We start from the raw sequence: 21,867 nt of genomic DNA, 5'->3' as shown, positions 1-21,867 counted from the left end.
CTTAGTCTTTCAAAGTTTTTGCGTAGTTGAAAAAATTAATTTAAGCCATGAGGAATTATAGATGAAGTTCTTAAACAGGGGTACTTTTCCACAGTTTGAAAAAGTATGTTGTTTTTTATTTTTAATACCACATTCAAACGAAGCAACTGAAAGGATCTTAAGCATGATAAACATATTTTTATCATGATCTTAAGTTTTCTTCCTGGCGCAAAGAGAGAAATCGGCTTCTAATTAAAATTATTTAAAGTGAACTTCATATTAACAGTAATTTTAAAAGGAAATGTGTAGAATTCTTTGACTATTCAAACACTGAAGATGGAAATGATCTTGTTATTGCTATTCAAAAATGTCATAAATATAAAATAATTTCTTGGCTTCTGTGTACAATGATGTGTACAGTCATGTCTAACACATTTATTTTTTGTGAACTACTAGCTGTACCCTGCGCGCGTTGCTACGCCACCAACTAAAATATATATGAAAGAACGACATTACACAAATATTCAACTCATTTTGAGTCCTTTTATTGATTTTGTTCATTTTGAAAAAATTGTGACATTGCAGCGTTTCGTTTCAATTCGATATTTATTGAAGTGCTGTGGGATATACAATATTTCTTGTTCGGAAGGTTTTCCGACGCGTGAGCAGGCCACATAGAGCTGCCCATGTGAGAAGCATGGATCCTCCAAATTTAATCCAAACACTTGCAACGATTGTCCTTGTGCTTTGTTGATAGTCATTGCGAAAGCAAGTCGCACCGGGAACTGCAAACGTTTGAATTTGAATGGCATATCTGTCGGGATCATTGGGATGCGTGGCAACAGTACGTCTTCACCTTTGAATTTTCCAGTCAAAATTGTTGCTTCGATAACATTGTTCATCATTTTCTTGACTGAGTCTGGTTCCGTTGCAAAGTCGTGGTGGTTTTATGTTTCGAAGAAGCATGATGGGTACGCCAATTTTCAATGTTAGAACGTGCGGTGGCATGCCTGGCAAATCAAGCGAGTTCAAGAATTCAGTTGGATAGTTGACAACTTCGTCTTGATTCACCACAGTATCGATGGACTTATATGTTGTCGTTTCGCCGGGTATTCCATTCTGAATAGTGAAGTTGATGGTATTGACATCGATGTTTTTGGCCGCTAATATAGGACGCGTACTGAGCCACTGATGATTTTTGTAGTTCTGTGCAATCTTTAGGAATACCTTTTGCACCAATTCGGCTATGCTTTCTGTGATCCTACAGAAGTTTGCTGGCAAGGTAATACATTGTGTAGAATCATCAATTTGCATTCGCCCATTTCCAATAACCATTAATTCTTTTACAAAATGGTGGTATAACCGGCACTGTTTGTCAAAAATCACCAGACAATAAAATGAGTGAGATCCGTGTGTTTCCCCTCAAATCTCGCAGTGTACGATCAAGCGCTTCCAATGCTTTCTTGTGAGACATTAGNACAGTCTACCGCTTTGTTCTGTGATTGCACGCATAATTCTGTTATACGCAATGCGTTGCTGTGAATGTTGGCATGTAATTTTCGCACACGATGTTCGTTGCACCGAACGATGTCACTTGAAAACATGAATTGTATTTGCGGATGTTTTCCAAGAAATGCTTTGACTCACGTGTAACACCTGATAGCAACGTTGATAGTGGTTCGGGTGGTGGAGGTAGTTCTGGCAATTTAACTTTTCCATTGGCGCAGCACATTTGAGGGCGCTACAATACATGCAAATTTCATCAATTTTTCCAATGTTGACACTTGGATGAAGACTGTAATTATTACTACTGTCATAATGGAATGCCGCAAGATTTAAATCAGCGTGCAGTGTTCGTCTTGATCGAGCGGTACTTATTCGAACATTTTGCAGCCTTCTTTCCCGTTGTTCAGTTGTCTCAGACGAACGGGCCTGAGTAGTACGTATTCGATCAGTTTCTAACCTCACTTCTTCTTGTTCAGATGATTCAGACGAACGGGTCTCAGCGGCATGTACTCGAAGATTTTCTAGCCTTAGTGCTCGCTGCTCGTCTGATTCTGAGGCTCGTAATGCTCTTTTCTTCCGTGCTTGAGGTGTAGATCGGCCAATTGCTTATCGCTTTGGAGGCATAATTGTACGGGAACGACGTGAAAAATGCGTTTGAATTTATAAGCTGTCAATCAGCAAAACTTTATTGCACAAATAAATCGCCACAATATTGAACAACTTTTGAATTGTATTTTAACCACAACACGATATTGCTCTGAAAACCTTTATAGTAATTTTAACTGTTATTATATTTTGCTGTACTTATCCCTGCAGAGTGCACATGCTTACTGCGGAACTGTTTAAATTTTTAATATTTTTAAAATAGGCCCAAAACGCATTGCATATTCCGATCTCAGTAAATAAACCTTAACTAACATACCTACCTAGGAAACATTTAAATGCCTTAACCAACATCTATCTTTATATACATGAATAGATACGCTCTAACGATCTACTTATGTACCTGCGTGTTTAATAAAATGCATTATACTGGAGAACCCTGTTTACCTACTTTCTTACGCAAAAGATTTAAAAGATCCCAAATACATACATATGTATGTGTCACAGCTATGTACCTGTGTCCTTAAGCAAATGCATTATGCTGGAAAACAGTTTATACTTTCTTGCAAAAGTGATTAGGGCTACAAATATATCTGTGGAAAAAATTTAAAAGAGCCCTAATTAAGCAATTAAGGAATATTTCTTGCTTCCGAAATTTGTTTTACATACTAAATCTCATTCCAGGAATTATTAAAATTTTTTGGAATGTTGAAGTTTCTGGCTCTCTGTGAAAAATGTAGATCGCTATGCACTGTAGTAGTTGATTTATCTATTTTCAGTTCAGTTTATACAACGTGCCCCTAGATAAATGTTTTGAATTTGAATCATGTCGGCCTGGAAGTTCGGATTTTAGAAATATCTCGACTCCAGCGCCACCTATCGAGTCTATTTTCATACAATATATTTATGTTTAGGTGTTTAATAAATGTTTAAAATTTTATTCAAATCTGTATGTAAAAAGAGATTTTAGAAATATCTCGACTGCAGCGCCACCTATCGAGTATATTTTCACACAATATATTTATGTTTAGGTGTTTAATAAACGTTTCGAATTTTAATCAAATCCTTCTGTAAATACGGATTTTAGAAATATCTCGTCTGCAGCACCACCTATTGACATTAGTTTTGTTCTATAACACTCCCAGTGATTATGTGCACCTACCGTAAAAATTTCATTAAAATCAGTTGGGTACTTTTGACGCCTATAAAGGACATACAGACAAACATTCATTTATATATATATAGATATTTTATTTATGTATATTGTTAAAAACAAGTACTCTGGCGTTTTAAAGTATTATCTGTTACTTACATTCATAATTTTGCTTTGAATAAAAATGTACTGAAAAGTTCTGATTTTCTTAGCATGAAAAAGTCGAATGTACTGATTTCGCGCATAAAAGATCTAGCAACCCTATATGCAAATCCATATCATGTAAAAGCCCTGTTAGGGCCGAAAATATATCGACGTGTGTCTGTTCGCTAAGATTTTTGCACAAGACTGAAAATATAACAAAACATTTTGGCGCGTATTCATAGTCCAGCAACTAAGTCGAAACTAACAATGTTGCAACTTAAATTTAAGTACCAACTTAAAATTTACCTCTATTCATAGTCGCATTTCAGACTTCTACTAAGTAGTTTCGACTTAGTTTACGATATAAGTGTGAAAATGTATCGATTTTTCTTTACGATATTTTGGAAAAATTACTTTTTTATTAAATAATATCAATTGCATGATTATACAAAAGAATAAGGTATCATTTTCTTGTTAATTGTGTGAAATAGCCAGAACAAGAGCAGTGATGTGAAGTCGATGTTTATCAAAAGCATGCTGTGAAACATACAAATAGTAGATATCTAAATATTATGCACAAATTAACTTTAAAAGAACTAGCGTGAAACTGACTTATTATTTGAAAATTTATCTAAATTATTCCAATTATAAAATTGTGATGTGGCTTTATTCGAATTGTAATACGCATTTAATTTCATCTTCCGATTAAAATTGATCGATCTTTGTAAATTTTAATTGAAGATTATTCAATATTATCAAAATCACCCTCTACCAACTTAATTTTTACATCCTTCGCCTGTTTTCCCTTAATTTGATAAAATACTTCTTCCTAGTTACGACTAAGTTGCAGCTGCAGCCGAAACTAAATTTTAAGTTGGTACTTAGCCAGAAAAGTCGAAACTAAGGCGACTATGAATAGCTTTAGTTGTGACTTAGAATAGTTTCGACTTAGTTGAGTACTAAATATGACTATGAATATGCGCCTTTGTGATGCTGTTTGTAGACAAATTCATAGAGAAATGTACTTAAAACAACAACAAAGTGCATTCGCTTACAGTTCACCAGAAATTGACTTCATTTCTGGAAATTCATAGCCGCTCACTGTGCACACTTTTTCACTCATACATAATGTGACCAACTATTTCATAGCTCAAAGAAGTACAGGACCTGAGAACAAGAAATAGTGTGAAAGTAATGAAAAAATGGTAAAAGCAGAATATACAACAACATTGACAGTGTACCAAATCCAACAAATCGAATTTTTTAATTAACAAGTAAAGAAGTATAAGTAGAAATGGATTAAATACATTTTTTTCACTTTCTTTAAACTATGTACATGAAAAGCCGGGGTTTCTTCCAATTTCAAACATTTTCGATAATATGCTCAATTAGACTTAATGATATATTTAAATAAATGAACTGGGCTTAGTGGAAATCGATAAAGTGCTTACCGAGCATAAGTAAGCGGTGTCGTGCCCATTTTCTGAAAATCTATACATATAATAAAATTTTCACAGCCGGATGTCTGTACATTATAGATATTTAAATAAAATTATCTTTCTTTATAAGAGCAACATAAGCTAAATCAAAAATTTTTAGAAATTTTTACTGTCTGTCTGTATAGAAATAGAAAGCAGTTTTCACCGATGTATTGCTTCAGGTCTAACTTAAAATCTAGAAGAAGAAAAAATTAGAGAGCTGCCACCTGTTTGAAAATTACAGTTTTGCTAAATTGATAAGATACATCAAATATTGCAATATGGCTGTCAAAATAAAGGGGTTTCAAAAGGCTCACAGCCGAAATTTTTTTTTGGGGAACGTTGCCACCTGTTTATTTATTTTAATTAATAAGATAAATTAAATATTGCAAAATAAAGAGGTTTAAAAAAGTTTACTACCGGGAATATTTGAAGAATATTTTAAATATTATAATTCTGGCTTAAATTAAAGCGGTTTAAGAAAGTTTACTGTCGAGTATACTTTTGAAATTACTCTTTGAAAAACTGAATTCAGTTAAATTGACAAGATAAGGTAAATATTGAATTAGAATGTGGCGGCAAAAAAGTTAGTCACCCTACTATTAGCTATTAAAATTTAGTTTGAGATATACTTGTATGTAAAATCTGGTAACACTGTTTTAATCATGTTTCATTTCTCAAATTGACATTGTTTTCTTGAAACATTCTAGAATGTAGATACATAATTATCTTTCTTTTTCTTCTTCTACGCTATATTGGTAACCATTCGAAAAACGTGTATACGAGTGCTACTCATCTCGCGAAGATATAGATTATTTGATACTTGATTTTGTAATAATAATAATTTAATAAAAGCTACTGAAGGGTTTGCTGAGTAAAAACACAACCGGTGTGTAAACATTTATTGACATACCAATTGGCGTTAGGAACTCGGTAGTGGGACCTACGCTAACACCGTGACGTGCCAGGAGCTTCCCACAAGTACACCTTTGAACAAGGTTCGCGATATGTAGACTCGAGTTATAAGAATATTAATTGAATTTCCATGAGAAAGCCGAGTAGTATAAAAAATAAAGAATGCTTCATAAAACAATTTGTTTGAAAATCTCTCTTCATAGATCTGTTTATTTTATTTTTCAAAAATGAGGCCATAAGAGTCTTGGGAGGGAGGAACAATCTAAAAATACTTTTTTCATGCAATAATTAATATGAAATATTAATTTATCTGTCGTAAGTATGTTAATTAAGGTAAATCGGTGCCAAGCGTTCATTGTAGCAAACATACATTTAACAGGCGTTCTGTCAAACCAACGCCAACGCCAAAGTAAACCCGAAAGTTCTATGTGGACCGGCCTTTAAACACATTTTTATTGAATGAATAGTCACTTACAATGAAATTTGTCAGCTACAGATGTGATGCGATAGACAGTCATAATTTACATATGTGTTGATCTACGAGCATCCTTTTTAACTGAGATGACTTACCTTTTAGAATTTTAGAATCAGTTAAACAAAACTCAACTTAAAAGGTAGTAAAAATATTGCAAAGAAGTACGTTTGACTGTACATCGAAGTACGAAGTACAACGGCCCAAAAATAAGTACTGTACTTCCGAAAGAAGTACGATTGGTCACATTACTCATACAGCATGCATACTTCATGAATGCATACAACCGATTTCTACTGGATAATTTTGCATTCTGTCGTTACGCTCTTGCTTGGATATGTACTAGGAATGTTAATTTTTCAGCTTTTTCCGATCCCGGGATTTTCGGGATGTCGTTAACACAATCCCAGGATCCCGGGATTAGTCCCGAGATTTAGATATTCCTTACTTTTTAACAGCTTAAATCAAAAAATTGCTTATTTAAAATAAATAAATGGGTTGGAAACCTAATTACAACGCTTTTATCAACTTGCAATGTTGTGTGTCCAGAAACTTTCAATGTTGTGGATCCAGAAACTTTCAATGTTGTGTGTCCGACACCATAAAACCTTTGCTTTGAAAAGCTCCTATAAAAAAGCATAGTGCATAGGGCGACATCTGTACTGAATAGGGCGAGGTAGATGACATCTAGATGTCGCCCTATGTACTACGTTTGCTACAGCGGAAATAGACGACACGCCATTTCTTTAAATAAAATTAATTGGTGCTCGTTTGTATGTACATACATATGTAAATGCATGTGTGTGCACCTTTCTATTAATATCGTTGAATTATTTTAATATCTATTGCAAAATTTTATTCAGACAGGACTAAAAAGTAGAAAATAAATAATATAAAAAAAACTTTTTAATATACAACGCTTTTATAAATGGACTAAAAAGTAGAAAATAATATTTCTCAGTCCCATAGAATTTGTTTTGATAACTTTTGATTTTGAAATTTTAGCAAAAGTCATTATAAACAATCTATGAAATTGAAAATGAAAAGCGTGGGGCGCATGTAATACACTTGAATTGATATGAAAAGTAATATATGTATGTATGTATGTGGGTATATGAATAACGACCGCTTAAAATCGATTTCAAAGTTCTACTTTCGCTGTAGAAATTTTAGGTCTACGTTATGTAGTTTGACTATTGTCAATTAAATCGAATGCTTTGTATCGCATGCGCTCCACGTTTTTCATTTTCAATTTCATAGATTGTTTATAATGACTTTTGCTAAAATTTCAAAATCAAAAGTTATCAAAACAAATTCTATGGGACTGAGAAATATTATTTTCTACTTCTTAGTCCATTTATAAAAGCGTTGTATATTAAAAAGTTTTTTTTATATTATTTATTTTTTATTTAAGTGGGGTGTTTATTTTTTCTCGCTGACGTCAGGATTTATTTTAAATCCAATCCCGGGATCCCGCGATTAGTCCCGAGATTTAGATATTCTTCACTTTTCAACAAATTAAATCAAAAAAAATTGCTTATATAAAATTCAGATTCAAAAAAATTGCTTATGTAAAATAAATAAATCATTTTTTTATTTAAAGTGGCTTTTTTATTTTTTCTCTCTGACGTCAGGATTTATTCTAAAGGACTTTGTAATTTCAAAGATATGATTAATTCCACAAATTATTTAAAAAATTCAAATGCAATGTAGAATAAAAATATGGGTACCAAATGCAAGAGGAAATTTCTTTAGAATTTAAAAAAGTTAAAATATTATGGATTCACAAGGAGGAAAAGGTAATTTTTTAAGCTAATAAAGTTAGAAGGACGAAATTCGAGGATGTTATCGAGTTTATATAAGTCCTTGACATATAATTTTTTCAAAAACAAATATTACAATATTTCAAGGATAAAATTTTAAAAGGACATTTTGAACCAGTCCTTCTGCATCAAAAACTTGAATCTGTTTAAATTCTACAGGATTTCCTCTTTAATTTGATACCCATCCTCCTTCAGTGAGGACATTTCTCTAAATTTATTTTTGAATTACTGAGGTCAGAGTGAAAAACTAAAAACGCAATTTTACTATATTTGGCCTCTGGTTTCGCGAATATATTGATATTTGTGTTTAGAATTTACTATCGCGCGGTGTTATATGTATAATGGGCTAGACATTCATAAAAAAACTAGCTGTACTAGGGATGCGTATCGCCAATGAAAATTTGGTATATCGGTATCGCGATATTCTAAATTCACAATATCCGATACCGATATATCTACTAAAATAATATCGATATATTGAATATCGGAAATCTCGAAAACGAAATGACTAATAAAGATTTTTTTTGCGCACCACGTATATTTGTAATTAAAAGGCGAATAAGCATAAATTCAAATAACGAAGTTACTTCGGATAAGATGCACTTTAATTGGGGTTTTCACAACGGTGTCGTAAGTGTCGTATTGTTGTATGTCGCAAACTTTAAACGCCTAAAAATATATATTAAGGGGGTTCGCAAAGTACCATCAAAGTTATATTATGAATTGTTGCAGTGTTAAAAATAGTTGGTTGCCGTTTCAAGTCCTCTAAACATTTGTTTAAGCTTTTAAAGTTTACGAAATACAAAAATACTACACTTACGACACCATTGTGAATGCCTCAAATGAGTTTAAAAAAATAGTAACCAGAGTTATGCAACTTTGATTTACCCCTCCTCACAAGCATGTCTAGTACTTTCAAAGAGACACACCTTTTAATACGTTCATATGTATTTCTAAATGTGAAGTACAAATAGTACCGTTCAATGGGGTTTGCAGATGACCTCAAAAACAGAATTTTTAAGTTTTTGTTCGGTACACAAAATTTCATGATCAATTGAATCTGCTAAAGCCTAAATTGGCATACATCAGCTCTGGTTTGTCTTGGTTGGCTAATATTATTTTTATGCAAGAAGTATTTTGCCTTTGCTGTAGGTTTTCTTGAAGAAATAAATTTACGAGCATTTATTTATTGAGAATTGCAAACTGATGTAAGCAATTTTGATATTTTTATGAATTTTATTATTCATGGTTACTATGCCAAAAGCTGTTTTGCGAGAACGAACACATTTACACATATGTACTCAACTTTATTTTCAGTTCAGAAGCCTAGAGAAAGTGGAGAATATTTTCCGATATTTCAAATATCGAAACAAAATAGTGTATCGATATCGTATCGCAACACCTGATGTCGATATAAATTAACCGATAGGTTAAACAACGATATTGATATATTGAATATCGTATCGGTATCGCGCATCCCTAAGCTGTACCCTGCCACGCTTTGCTGTGGCATATTCCAGTTACATGGATGATAAATGATTAACGAAACAAAGCATACCTTTCATATAAGATTTATTTAGTACTTCTGTGCATAATATTTGTGGGTTTTCCATTCTCTGCATGGATTTGAAGGATATCTGGTTTGCCGACACGGGAATTGCAATCTTATAAATTGAAATGGTGTATCGTTCGGAATCATGGGAATTCTTCACCTTTAAAGGGCTACGCTAAAATCTTTGCTTACACTATGTTCTTCATCAATTTCTTATCTGCGAGTCGCGTGCCGTTGCAGAGCTTTGGCTGATTAATATTCCGACACATGATCATTGGCACACCTTTTTTTCAATTTCAGTATGTGGGATCATCGCTAGAAAATCAATCGAGTTCACAAATTCCGTTGGATAATTAACTGCTTCATCCGTTGCCACAACGGTGTTTATCGACGTAAATGTTATTTCCTCACTTTGAATGCTGGATTGAATATTATTATTATTGAACATTAGTGGTATTCACCAAAGTGAGCAAGGGGCGTGGCAGTCTGGTAAATGAGCAGATTAGCTCAAGCACCAACTGTTGTCAATACCACTATTATTTAGTTGGTAGACATCCTTATTCTTCGCAGAATGAATATCTCGTTCACTGAGCCAATCGTGATTCCTATAATACATTTTCTTAATTAAGAGACATTCTTTCGATCAGTTCTCCTTTCGTACTTCTAAGTCAGAAAAATTATCTGGCAATAAAATTCGTCTTAATCTCTCATTGACTGGTAGCTTTCCGTTCCCAATGTCCGTAATTATCGCGATAATACCTCGGCTGCAGTGTATGTATGTTCGTCTTGCCACACTGTTGACTATTTCAGGCAAGCATTTATCCCTCCCGCTAGTGTTAATCGAGAAATTACAGACAATGTTTTCGTAAAATCTCCTGCGAACAATATTAATGCATTCCCGAATGGTTGAACGTTTCCGCGCAAATCTCGCAACAATCGATCAAGAACCTCATGCGATTTTTTACGTACCGGATGTTCTGGAAATATTGCACGTGGGAGTTTCGATGATTTAAATGTTCAATGGCAGCTTAAGAGCTGAATCAGCAGTGCTTCCACCTGGTAACAGTGTCGCAGCAATTCCAGACCAAGCGATAGCTAAGGTTATGTAACATTTTGATCGAACCGTTTCCAGGATCAATCTGATAAGGAATATTTTCCTAGTTCCTCCTGGTGTATCCAACTCCGTCATTTATCATATGCATATTCTTCTTCTACTTTGGCTTTGTAACCGCCTAAGCCATTTTGGACGAGCTCGACAAAGAACGCCAGTTATATCTCTCTGTGCCAACTTGATCTCTCCATTGCAGTGGGCGCTCCCTATTCCTCTGCTCCCACCAGCGGATTGCAAGTTGAATTCTGGAACTTCGGTTCCTATTGGAACGAAATGTCAAAGCCAGCGGAGCCGCTGTATTTTCATTCGCTGCACTATGTATATTTCGTTATTAATCTCATACAACTCATCGTTCCATCGTCTAGGGTAATCCCCATCGCCCACGCGTAGAAGCCTGTAAATCTTCCGTAAGATCATTTTCTCGAATACTCCAAGAGCTGCCTGATCGAATGTTGTCATTGTCTAAGCTTCTGCGCCATATAACAGCTCGGGCATGATGAGTGACTTATAGAGTGCGGGTTTTGTACGTCGAGAGAGGACTTTCCTCCGGAATGTGCTACTTAGTCCAAAGTAGCACTTGCTGCCAAGAGTTTCGACAAAACGTTTAACCTTTTATTTTTACGTATATCGATCAGAAAAGAACCAAAAGAGCTTCCCGGTTCTGTTTGTTTAAATTTTTTATATGTTGACGATTTTTACATGCAAATAGCTATTTTTGAGAGCCAAACTGACGATTTCTCACTTCAGTGACCTGACAACACTGCGGCTCGAGACTACTCGATGCTGGCCCTGCGGAAAATGTATATCACTAAATATAAGCTAACTCTAAGTTGATTAGGAAGGAGCTATAAGTCACTTATTATCTGTATATTTTCTTTGACGAAAGCTAACTATATTTCTATGGCAATGGCCGCGAAATAGTCATTTCCATTTGATGTCACTAACTTGCAACTATGTAACCACTTTTGGGCATAAAATATCAATAGGAAAAACAAAATATTTTTATTTATTTTTTGTTTTGTTTTTTATTTATTTATTTTATCATATTTCATATTTGTTTACATATTCTGCTGTAGGTGGTCCCATATTCGAACTCTGTCAGACATAACCTCAAAATGATAATACGAAATTTCGATCTTCCTTTTATTTGTCCTCAATTCGAAAAAGTATTTGCTAAGTGCAGGATATCTAAATAGAAACGCGATTAAAGAAAACTATCTCGAGCTTTACACCTGCATTACTTGTCCACTTGTTTCAAGTTAGCTTTTTGTAGCTAACTACAAGTTATATATTTTAGAGAAATCCCGCAAAAAAGCTACCTCCAAGTAGGTTATTTTTTGTTAAGTGATAATATTTTTCTGCAGGGGGTCTAAGGTACATACAAAAAAATACACATACATACACACTAGGGATGCCAATCCCGGGATTCCGGTGTTTTTGACGTCCCGGAAATCCCGCGATTTGCTTGCATTAATCCCGGGATCCCGAAAATTTTGAAATATCGAATTGATAGTAACAACTTGTTGAAGTATGATTTTGTAAAATGCCGTTTTGACTGCAATTAACAAAAAGCTTGAAACTGTACTTTTAAATTGCAGTCTGAGCCTTTTTTGAAGAAGATTTCAATGAATTTACTCATAGCGTCGCTATTGTAAACGAAACAGAGAGTTTTTTTAGGAAAGTTAGATAATTTTTTAGATCAATCTACTCAAAACTTCCTCAAATCGAAAAACTTATAATTTGACCGACGTGCTGGAAAAAGATGTTCAAATATTTTGTAATGGAGGGGATAGGGGTCATTATCTTCAAATGGATTATGTCTACCTTTTGACAGTTCAGCCTAAAAGTGTTGATGCCGAAATATGTTTTTCATCAGTAGGTTTTGTATGTAAGAACTGAAGGTCAAGCTTAGAAGACTCCGCATTGAATGCTTTGCTGCTCTTACGAAAACATTTTAAGTGCAATATAATAACAACAACAGCAAAAAAAGGTGTGTTTGTTTTCAACCAGACCCAACTACCAACATGTAAGTCGACCCGCTGAATCCGATTCTGAGATCCGTTTGACTCGTACACCCTCAAAATTTCTAGTAAATTGCGAAAAAAATGGCAAAAAATTCTCCATTTGCAATTTCTTTATAGAGTAGAATAAACATGTTTAGAGAAATTGTTTTTGTATATTTTTGTTTTATGTTTTTTTATTAATCGTCACTTTATATAGTACCTGGTATTTACATTATTATTTGTGATGTATGCGTTCCTCAATCACATGGTTTTTTAAGTTGCTAAGTCCCAATTTAAACATTGTGCAGGAGAGGAAAAAACTTCGTATAGCCATTTTCTTCACGTATTTCGCAAAACTTGGAATACAACATTTTGCCTGTTTAAAGCAAAGCAAAACTCCATACGAATCGATACTTATTAAAAGATTTCGAACTTTTTTGGCCTTATCGAATTTTCGGAGCTTTTTTTGGCCTTAGCAAATTATCCTTTCATTTAATATAAACGAGAACACATAAAACAAGGACCTTTACCCTTTTCGAAACGATGCAATTTTAATGTATCTAGCCTCCTATATATGATTTTTCATTAAAAGTGAAGTTAGCAACTTTTCACTCTAAGCTAGCGATATATGAGTTTTACAATCAGTTTCTCGTAAATTTTAAATAGTTTTATTTAATGGTATGTTTAAATGCTTTCAGATATTGAATTTTTACTCATATTCATAAAACTTATGCCCCAATTTGACCGGGTTTACTTAAAAAATATCCCGAAATCCCGGGATCCTAATTTTCCTGATATTTTGGCATCCCTAATACACACATATGTATGAATCGCTCACCGAGCATACTTACACGAGTGTTCGTGCACATGTTTAACGTTTGTGGCTAGCTTAATACGTACGCATAATCCGCTATCGAGGTTGGATAACGACCATCTGGCCATAACATGAAGCACACAGTCCGCGATTTACCATTATAGTATCTGTAAGAAATGAGATTAAAAAATTATTTTATTATCTCTAGCTAAACAATTTCGTCCAATATAATAAGTGCGGTCAAACGCCCTAATGCAATAATTTTGAGCGCATTTTTCTCTGAAAGGACACCAAAACGTAAACGCCTAAGAAGCATCTACCTACTTTACAATTTCAGAAATGAAAATTTCATGGTGTGAGTGCTAAAGAAAGAATATGGGCCATTCTTTTTTAAATCGGAAGGATTTCAAAAAACAAAATATTTCATGTCTCCGATTCGCTTCAAATTTTTTATGGGTTCTATACATGAAATATTTAAGATGGCACGTATTGGAGGAACTTTTATTATTTTTCTTTCTTCGTAGATATAATCTGTCAAAATTTGGATCTTTTCGTGATTCTGACTATTCATGTACTTTTTCAAATCGTTATATCTCGGGTTCTGCTCATACTTAACATTCCTTTATGTNCAAAATTTGGATCTTTTCGTGATTCTGACTATTCATGTACTTCTTCAAATCGTTATATCTCGGGTTCTGCTCATACTTAACATTCCTTTATGTATATAAGATGGTCATGATTGTCCTAAAGCTAACTTAGCTATTAACAGTTGAACTTTTTGAAGTTGATTTGCATAGTTAAGACCAGTAAATTAGGAATTTAAGACTATCGTAATCTGATGTATTTTGGAACGAATTTCCGTCATCCCTTGTGTTTCGGCGTTGTGCCATCTTCAGTGTCATTTTTCGTTCTCCCAAAGAAACGAAACGAAAAATGACACTGAAGATAGCACAACGCCGAAACCGGTTTATCTCCAAACCAAATTTGATAAGGGATGACGGAAATTCGTTCCAAAATACATCATACACCCACCCTGTCGGAAACAACAACAACCAAAAAGGAACTATCGTAATTTATATATTAATACGCTAACATAAATTTTGTCTCCGTTCGTTTGGCGATTTAACCTAGCAGAGTTTTTATGGTTTAACAATTGGTTGAAAATTACGGCCAAACCCGTCGTTTAAACATTTTCGAAATGTGTATAGATGTTGCTGCAATATGTTCAATTTGACATGTTTCGCCTATTGTTTCACTACAGCTTTCAAATTAAGCTTTGAAATAAAGATAAATATGAAGATGAAGAAATAAATGATAACGATGAAGTAAAAAAAAGAAGGCAAAAGTGAAGACAAAGACGAAAATGGAGACAATGGCAGATACATAAGAATTAGGGTAACTGAAAGGGTAAGAATATTTCTTTAGCGCCAGTTGGTTGGTTGGGTGAAAATTGTCAAATTCAAGGGGAATAATGCACATGGAAATGGTTCTCAGCGGTTTAGCGGTTTGAGAATAAAAACAAAAACAAAGATGCCTAGAGGTACAGGCAAAACCGAAGATCAAAGTAAATTAAAACACTTTAAGGTAAAGGTGAAGAGGAATATGCAAAAATAAAGATAAATATGAAGAAAAGGATGAGGATGAAGATCGATATTGTTATCGATATAAAACTCGATATTTTTATCGATATGATAATCGATATTGCTATCGATAAAATAATCGATATTGTTATCGATACTGTTATTGATTAAATAACCGCTATTGTAATCGATATAATAATCAATATAATAATCGATATTGTTATCGATACAATAATGGATATTCTTATCGGTATAATAATCGATTAAACAATTGATTTTGTTATCGATTTAGTAATTTATATGTTAACGGTAGGTACAATAATCGCTACTGATGATTTTACAATCGTTGTATTTTTCTATATGTTTATGGATATTGTTACCGGTATTTTTATCGACACAGTTATCAACAGGGTTATCGATACACTAATCGGAACATGGAATGTGATCACATTACATGATATCACATCACATTTTATCACATGATATAAAGAGACATCACATAATATGATATCACATCACACGATATCACGTGACATGACATTATATGATAGGACATCACATTGTATGGCATGACATCAACTGACTTGACATCACATGATATGACATCGTATGACATGACATGGCATTACATGACGTGGCATCACATTATATGACATCATATGGTATGACATCATATGACATGACATCGCAGGATATGATAACACATGACATGACATCCTATCACATCACATAAAATCACGTCACATCTTATCACGTCATCGCATCGCATCTCATCTCATCTACGTGAAAAGAAAAAGAAAAGGACATAAGCCAAGATGTGAAAGATAAAAACAAAGATGAAGACCAAAGTAAAGTTACCGATTTCAAAACCAAAAACTCCGTTGGAAAGGTAATTTTCTGTAGATGAGGAGAGTTTTTATAGTTTCGTAATTGGTCGAAAATCGTCGTTTAAAAAACTTAAACTTTGAAATAAAGATAAATATGAAGATGAAGAAACAAGTGATAACGATGAAGACAAAAAAAAGGCAAAAGTGAAGATAAAGACGAAAATAGAGATAAAGGCGAAAATGGAGACAATGAGAAATACAACAGAATTAGGTTAATAGAGTTTAAATTTTCCGATAGGAATCGAAATAAAATCAGCCATAAAGGTTACTGAAATTTATCGAATAATCGAAGTTTATAATTATCGAAATTTATCCATACTTATTAAGTTATCGCAACGTATCTAATTATTCAAACTGATCAATGTTTACTTAGTTGTCGAAATTTATAGACACAGAAACTTAGTTGTCCAAATTTACGGTTAGTTATCGAGCTATAAAAACGTGTGGGATTAACGAAATTTGTCAAGTTAAAGAAATGTATCAAGTTATCGATATTTATTGAATTATCATTATTTATAGACTTAACGAAATGTATCGAGGTGTCGTAATGAATGGAGTTCTTTCAACTTACAGAGTTATCGATAATTATTGATCTACTGAAATTGGTTGGTTCAACGAAGCGAAGTTTATGGAACTTTCAAAATATATCGGTTTATCGAAAGTTATATAAGCTTATCGATTTATCACTGCTTATCGAATTTAATCATCTTAACAGAGTGTAACGAGTTATCAAAATGTTTAGATAGTTTTCGAAAAATATGGAGATGTCAAAAGCAAAAATTTATAAAGGTATCCAAAGTTTTTACATTTTTGAGTTACCGAAATTTATGGAGCCATCGAATTTCACAGTTATCTAAATTGGTCGATTTAACGAATTTTGTTGAGTTATCGAATTTTAGTGTTCTTGACTTTCAACATTGATTCATATCAAATCATTGAAGTTTATCGATAAACTTGAATGTATCATGTCAATTCCAAGTCCTGTCAAAGTCCTCCAAAGACCTTCTCAGATAAAAAAAGTTTAGTTACGTTTTAGCAGAAGATTTTCCGGTTAGTTAATTTGTACCGTATAAGTTTTGCTACGTGTTAAGTTAGAAAACCTCTCCAAGGCTTCTAAAACTAGAAAAACTGTCGAATTTCGACAGTAACTGGCACTCTAGTCTTTGTTTAATTCACTATAAAAAAATAAAATTTCAAAAATATGGGCGTGTTTCAAAAAGTATTTTAGCAAAAATTTAAATTTGATTGCGGATTCCAATCACGGTTGCCAACCGTCCCGTTTTCGGCGGAACGGTCCCGGATTTAAGAGCTACATATTTCCCGGTCCCAGTACAATACCTTTCAGAATGCAAAATGTTTGGCAAGAAAAAAATTTAGACATCTCGTTGTAAAAAATTTAGAACTCTTTAAATATTTACATTTTACATAATATTGATATTTTTCTATTTAGAGTCCGACCAAGGTACATTGAACAGGTAGTATCAGTAGAGCAGCTGATTTGATTTATTTTCAAATTATTTGGTCTCGAAAATGTCAAATATATTTAATTTTTTCTCACAAAAATTCTGAATTGTTAAAATCCATTTGCATGTGAAACCTTTTTCCATACAAAACAAGCGATTGAATAGCTGCTTTTGGAACGTTCGCCCAACTCAGCAGCACAACCGCTGATTACTGGCCCTTGTAAAGGATGGATCAATGCTTCGAGAAGCAAACAAATTTACTAGGAAAGAAAGTTGCATCAATTTTTATTTTTTCCAATTTCAATTTTTTATTTTTTATAATTTTTTGTATTTCACATGGCACGCTTTGATTTAGAAGAAAAAATTCAGAACAGTTTTTGACACTTTCGATACCAGAAGCAACAACAAAATACACGCAAATGTTGTTTTTGCTCTACTGATACTACCTGCTTAATGTGCCTTGAGTCCGACCGATTCCAATATTTTTTTTCAGATACCGATGCCGATGCCGATTGATCGGCTTATGGGGAAAGAATTGGTCGATGCTTATGCCTATGCCAATTCCATAAAAAATTACAAATAAATGTATTCATTCATAAAATCAGTTAATTTAACGGAGTTAACAAAGCAAAAGAAAACGAGTAATTGAATTATTGGCTTGTTATGCAACATTTTTAGGTCCCAAAAACAATTACATTTTACATATTCCATTTACTAATCGACCCCTGTGGTCAAATGGACTAGTTGTAAACTACCTCGCAACTAGTATGAACCACATGCCCAATTCAGTCAGCCAACTATCTTTTTTCCATGCAATCAACTGGTATTTTTAACATGGGGATGTCCTACGAGATGGCAATTGTCAGATTTCGGTCAGAAATATACCTGTCTCATACTAGTTCAAAATAGACAGAAAAATACTAGTCCAATTATAGATCAAAACCACTACTTTGGAAGAAAAAAATAAAATGAATTACTGAATATACAATAAAAAACTTTTGATTAAGTACGCTTTAATATATTACACATTTTTATTAAGCAGCCATTGATTTGCCAATAACACTGTAGGTAAATTTTTAGGTTTTGAAATATCACAGCTAAACCGCCAAACACGTAAATTTAATTTTGGCCTCTAGATTATGATGGTGTTTTCAGGAAATCCGTATCACATCAAAATTTTGAGATATTTAGGGGGAAAGTCTTAGAGTTCTGAAAGTGAATTTTTCGTCGTTTAAAACACTGTGCTCAGGTTTTGAATTTTATTCTGGGCAAAGGTTTTGATAACTGATCTTACTTAACTGGGATCTTCTAAATTCACTGGCGTCCTCCGTTTTTCCAGATTGGCTCTAGTTTTCGATATAACGGTGCTTAAAAATCTGCTTAAATTTTAGGTTTTTTGTTAATAACTACCTCAGTTTTAAGGTTATTTTACTGAAATTTCGCACGTGACTGTATTTTGATATTACCTTACCTATTTCAGATATGTGGTTTTGGGTTACAACTCATATTTAATTTCGTAATATTTTTTTATAATATTAGTTTATATATTATTTGGACCTAAATTTGGGTTCTCTTCAATCCCGTTTTGGCATATTTTGCTAGTTTCTTTTGCTCGAATGATTTTTTTAAGTCAATCGTTTTCCAGCGAATCGGTCCTCAAAACACATAATGGATTGGTGAAATCTCTCCCCTAAATCGTCGGTTTCTGTTGAAATCAGTTGCTCGTAAAAGTCAAAGTGACTGTGTAGCATGTAGATATTAAGCGACATGTGCACATCAAAGTTGTCAAAAGATTCCATCAAGTTCGCAATAAAAATGGCATATCCTGGTGAACGATTTTTACACAGAACGTGTTTAATTAAAGCCCGAACTGCATCCAATGCAACGGCTGCTGTGCCATCAAGAATTTCCAAGAAGCCTTGATCCTTCATTAATCTTCTGATGTACGGCCCATTAAGCACACCTGAAATAAAAATTATAGGGTTCTTAAAGCAAGAGAGAGATATAATAAATTATATGTGCGAAAATCTCTCAAATGGGCCACCCAAAATTGGACGGTCAAGATATTTTCGCAGAAATCACTTTATTCGGTTTACAACCACTTAAGAGATTTTCACTCATATACAATCAAAAAACTACCTTCACGGATTTTTTCAATGGAAAGTTTTGGAAAGGCATTATTTTTCAAATATAGGAATGTAGTTTCGTTGACTCTAACCAACTGTTTGATGTAGTTCTTAACAACACCAAGTTTGATATGTAAATCAGGAACCATGATTTTATTAAGCGCTATCATGGGCTCGTGAACTACATATATTGAATTGACCAATCGTAGCCCGTTTGCATGCCTGATAGTAGTGAGAGAACTTTAAAATCTCAGTTCACGCGCCACCTGTGCTCTTTGTACTTGATGCAATCTAAGATTAATTGCATTGTTTCGTATGATTCCTTTATTCCAACCGCATACAAGATAGGAACGGGTTTCTTGCTACTATCGCGATAGAGCAAGACTGCTTTCAAACTTCGCTTTGATGCGTAAGTAAAGAGACGCCATTGTTCGGGTTTATAGTCAGTAATTCCCATTTCATTCATCAAACCTGCAACACCAATGCCATAAGCCTGAGTGCCATCTTCCGATAACTTGAAATATTGCATAAACGGATCTTGTCTATGTTTGTAGGCCATTACTTTTACTCCTGGTGCTAAAACATTCACGCTTTTCAGTTCTGATGCCAAAATCATTGCGTTGTTATGGAAGAGATTTAATTTACACACCATGCTGTTTAGGTGTTCTTGGCATATGAAAGACGGTAAATTGTTTTCAATCGGAATGCAATCAGATCCATCATCAAGTGGTAATGGCGTTGCCATAGACTCTTTGCAATCATAGACAGTTTCGAGTTCGGATGGATGATTGGGAACTTTTAATGCATAACTATGTGCAACAGGTAAATGAGCGCTCGGTACACCTTTGTAGACGACACAAGACCGATCTATTAAATTAAATATTTATGAGTATATGTACGTACATATATATCGATGGCTGAGTGGAAGATCGACCTATCTCAGCCGCCGATTTAAAAACTGAGATAGGCATTTTACATGTATTTCGAGATAGGGCGGTTTTCAATAAAATTCTGAGATAGGATGTTTTTCAATCAAATTCTGATGTAGGGCGTTATTGAAAAGTTTTCTGGGATAGGGCGTTTTCGAACTGGCTGCCGAGATAGGTAGATCTTCCACTCAGCCATCGATATACAAATGTTAAGTTTGTTTGTTCGGCGGACAAAAACTAAAAAAGTTCTGCACCATATTTTTTTTAATTTGGACATCTGCGCCGACTTTCCAAGGTTGGTTATACTTAGGCGTGGTACCTTCCAAACATACAGAAACTTTTACCTATTTAATACACTCAGCGATAAAGGTGAGGGCAAACTATACATAATTTCATGGTTTTATTTAAATTTACTAACTTTTTCGATTGAAACCAAATGTATTGTTGGTGCATGAATAACAATTTTCCGCTTCGTGTTTTCCGGGATTTTTCCAAATCATTGGTAAACAGAATGGTAACGAAAATCGTTTTTTTGTCCACCAAAAATTCTTCGCACTAACGCAAGAAATACATGTGAATTCGGGAGTGTATTTATTTTGTGCAGGTTCAGATTGCAAAAAGTACCATTTATAGCAGAGGTTCCCAAACTTTTTCCCCCGTAGACCCCTTTCAAAGCCTTACTGGTTACGGTGGACCGCCAGCTGCTACATTTCTCGTTTTTCCTTTATAAGTTTTGAAAAAAGGTTTTGAACGAACCATTATATCACATTCCTAGGCAAGTTTTGAAAGAATATTTTCGATACTAAATTTTATTAAAACAAAATGTCGAAATCAGCTTCATATAGAAACAGTGTCATCGTTAATTAAGAAAGAGATGTTCTTAAATATCATAACTTTACGACACTCACATATTGACTAGAGTTGACTATTTATTATACCCGAGCGCACTTGTGCACAAGGGTACATATATTAATTTTGTTCTCATAACGGTTGTTTGTAACACCCAAAACGAATCGGGATAGATATAGACAAATGTATACATAAATGCTCAGAACGAATAGAGGAATCGATTAAGCCATGTCTGTCTGTCCGTCCGTCTGTCCGTCTATCCGTCCGCCCGTGTACACGATAACTCGAGCAAAAATTGAGATATCTTAACGAAATTGGGTATGTAGGTTTATCTTAGTCCAAGGTAGGCTGGTATTGAAAATGGGCGAAATCGGACAATAACCACGCCCACATCCCATATAACGGTAATTTTCGGAAATACGAAAACTGCGATATTTTAGTAACTACTGAAGATTATTCACTCAAAATTGATATTTACAA

General features: G+C 33.9%; 1 protein-coding gene across 2 annotated transcripts in view; it reads right to left on the bottom strand.

Moving 5' to 3' along the window:
- TkR86C (Tachykinin-like receptor at 86C) overlaps positions 1-21,867 on the bottom strand; it is a 380,372-nt gene that overhangs the window by 107,137 nt on the left and 251,368 nt on the right. For both annotated transcript variants that reach the window (XM_017606798.1, XM_017606791.1), the window contains one exon: positions 13,640-13,720. In XM_017606798.1, the coding sequence (XP_017462287.1) occupies positions 13,640-13,720 (81 nt within the window). The remainder of the gene's footprint in view (positions 1-13,639; positions 13,721-21,867) is intronic.

This window comes from Rhagoletis zephyria, unplaced genomic scaffold, assembly GCF_001687245.7.
Source record: "Rhagoletis zephyria isolate East Lansing unplaced genomic scaffold, Rhagoletis_zephyria_1.1 Rzeph_scaffold_00166, whole genome shotgun sequence".
NCBI classification, from domain to species: Eukaryota; Metazoa; Arthropoda; class Insecta; order Diptera; family Tephritidae; genus Rhagoletis; species Rhagoletis zephyria.
This window is presented reverse-complemented; position numbering and strand designations above follow the sequence as displayed.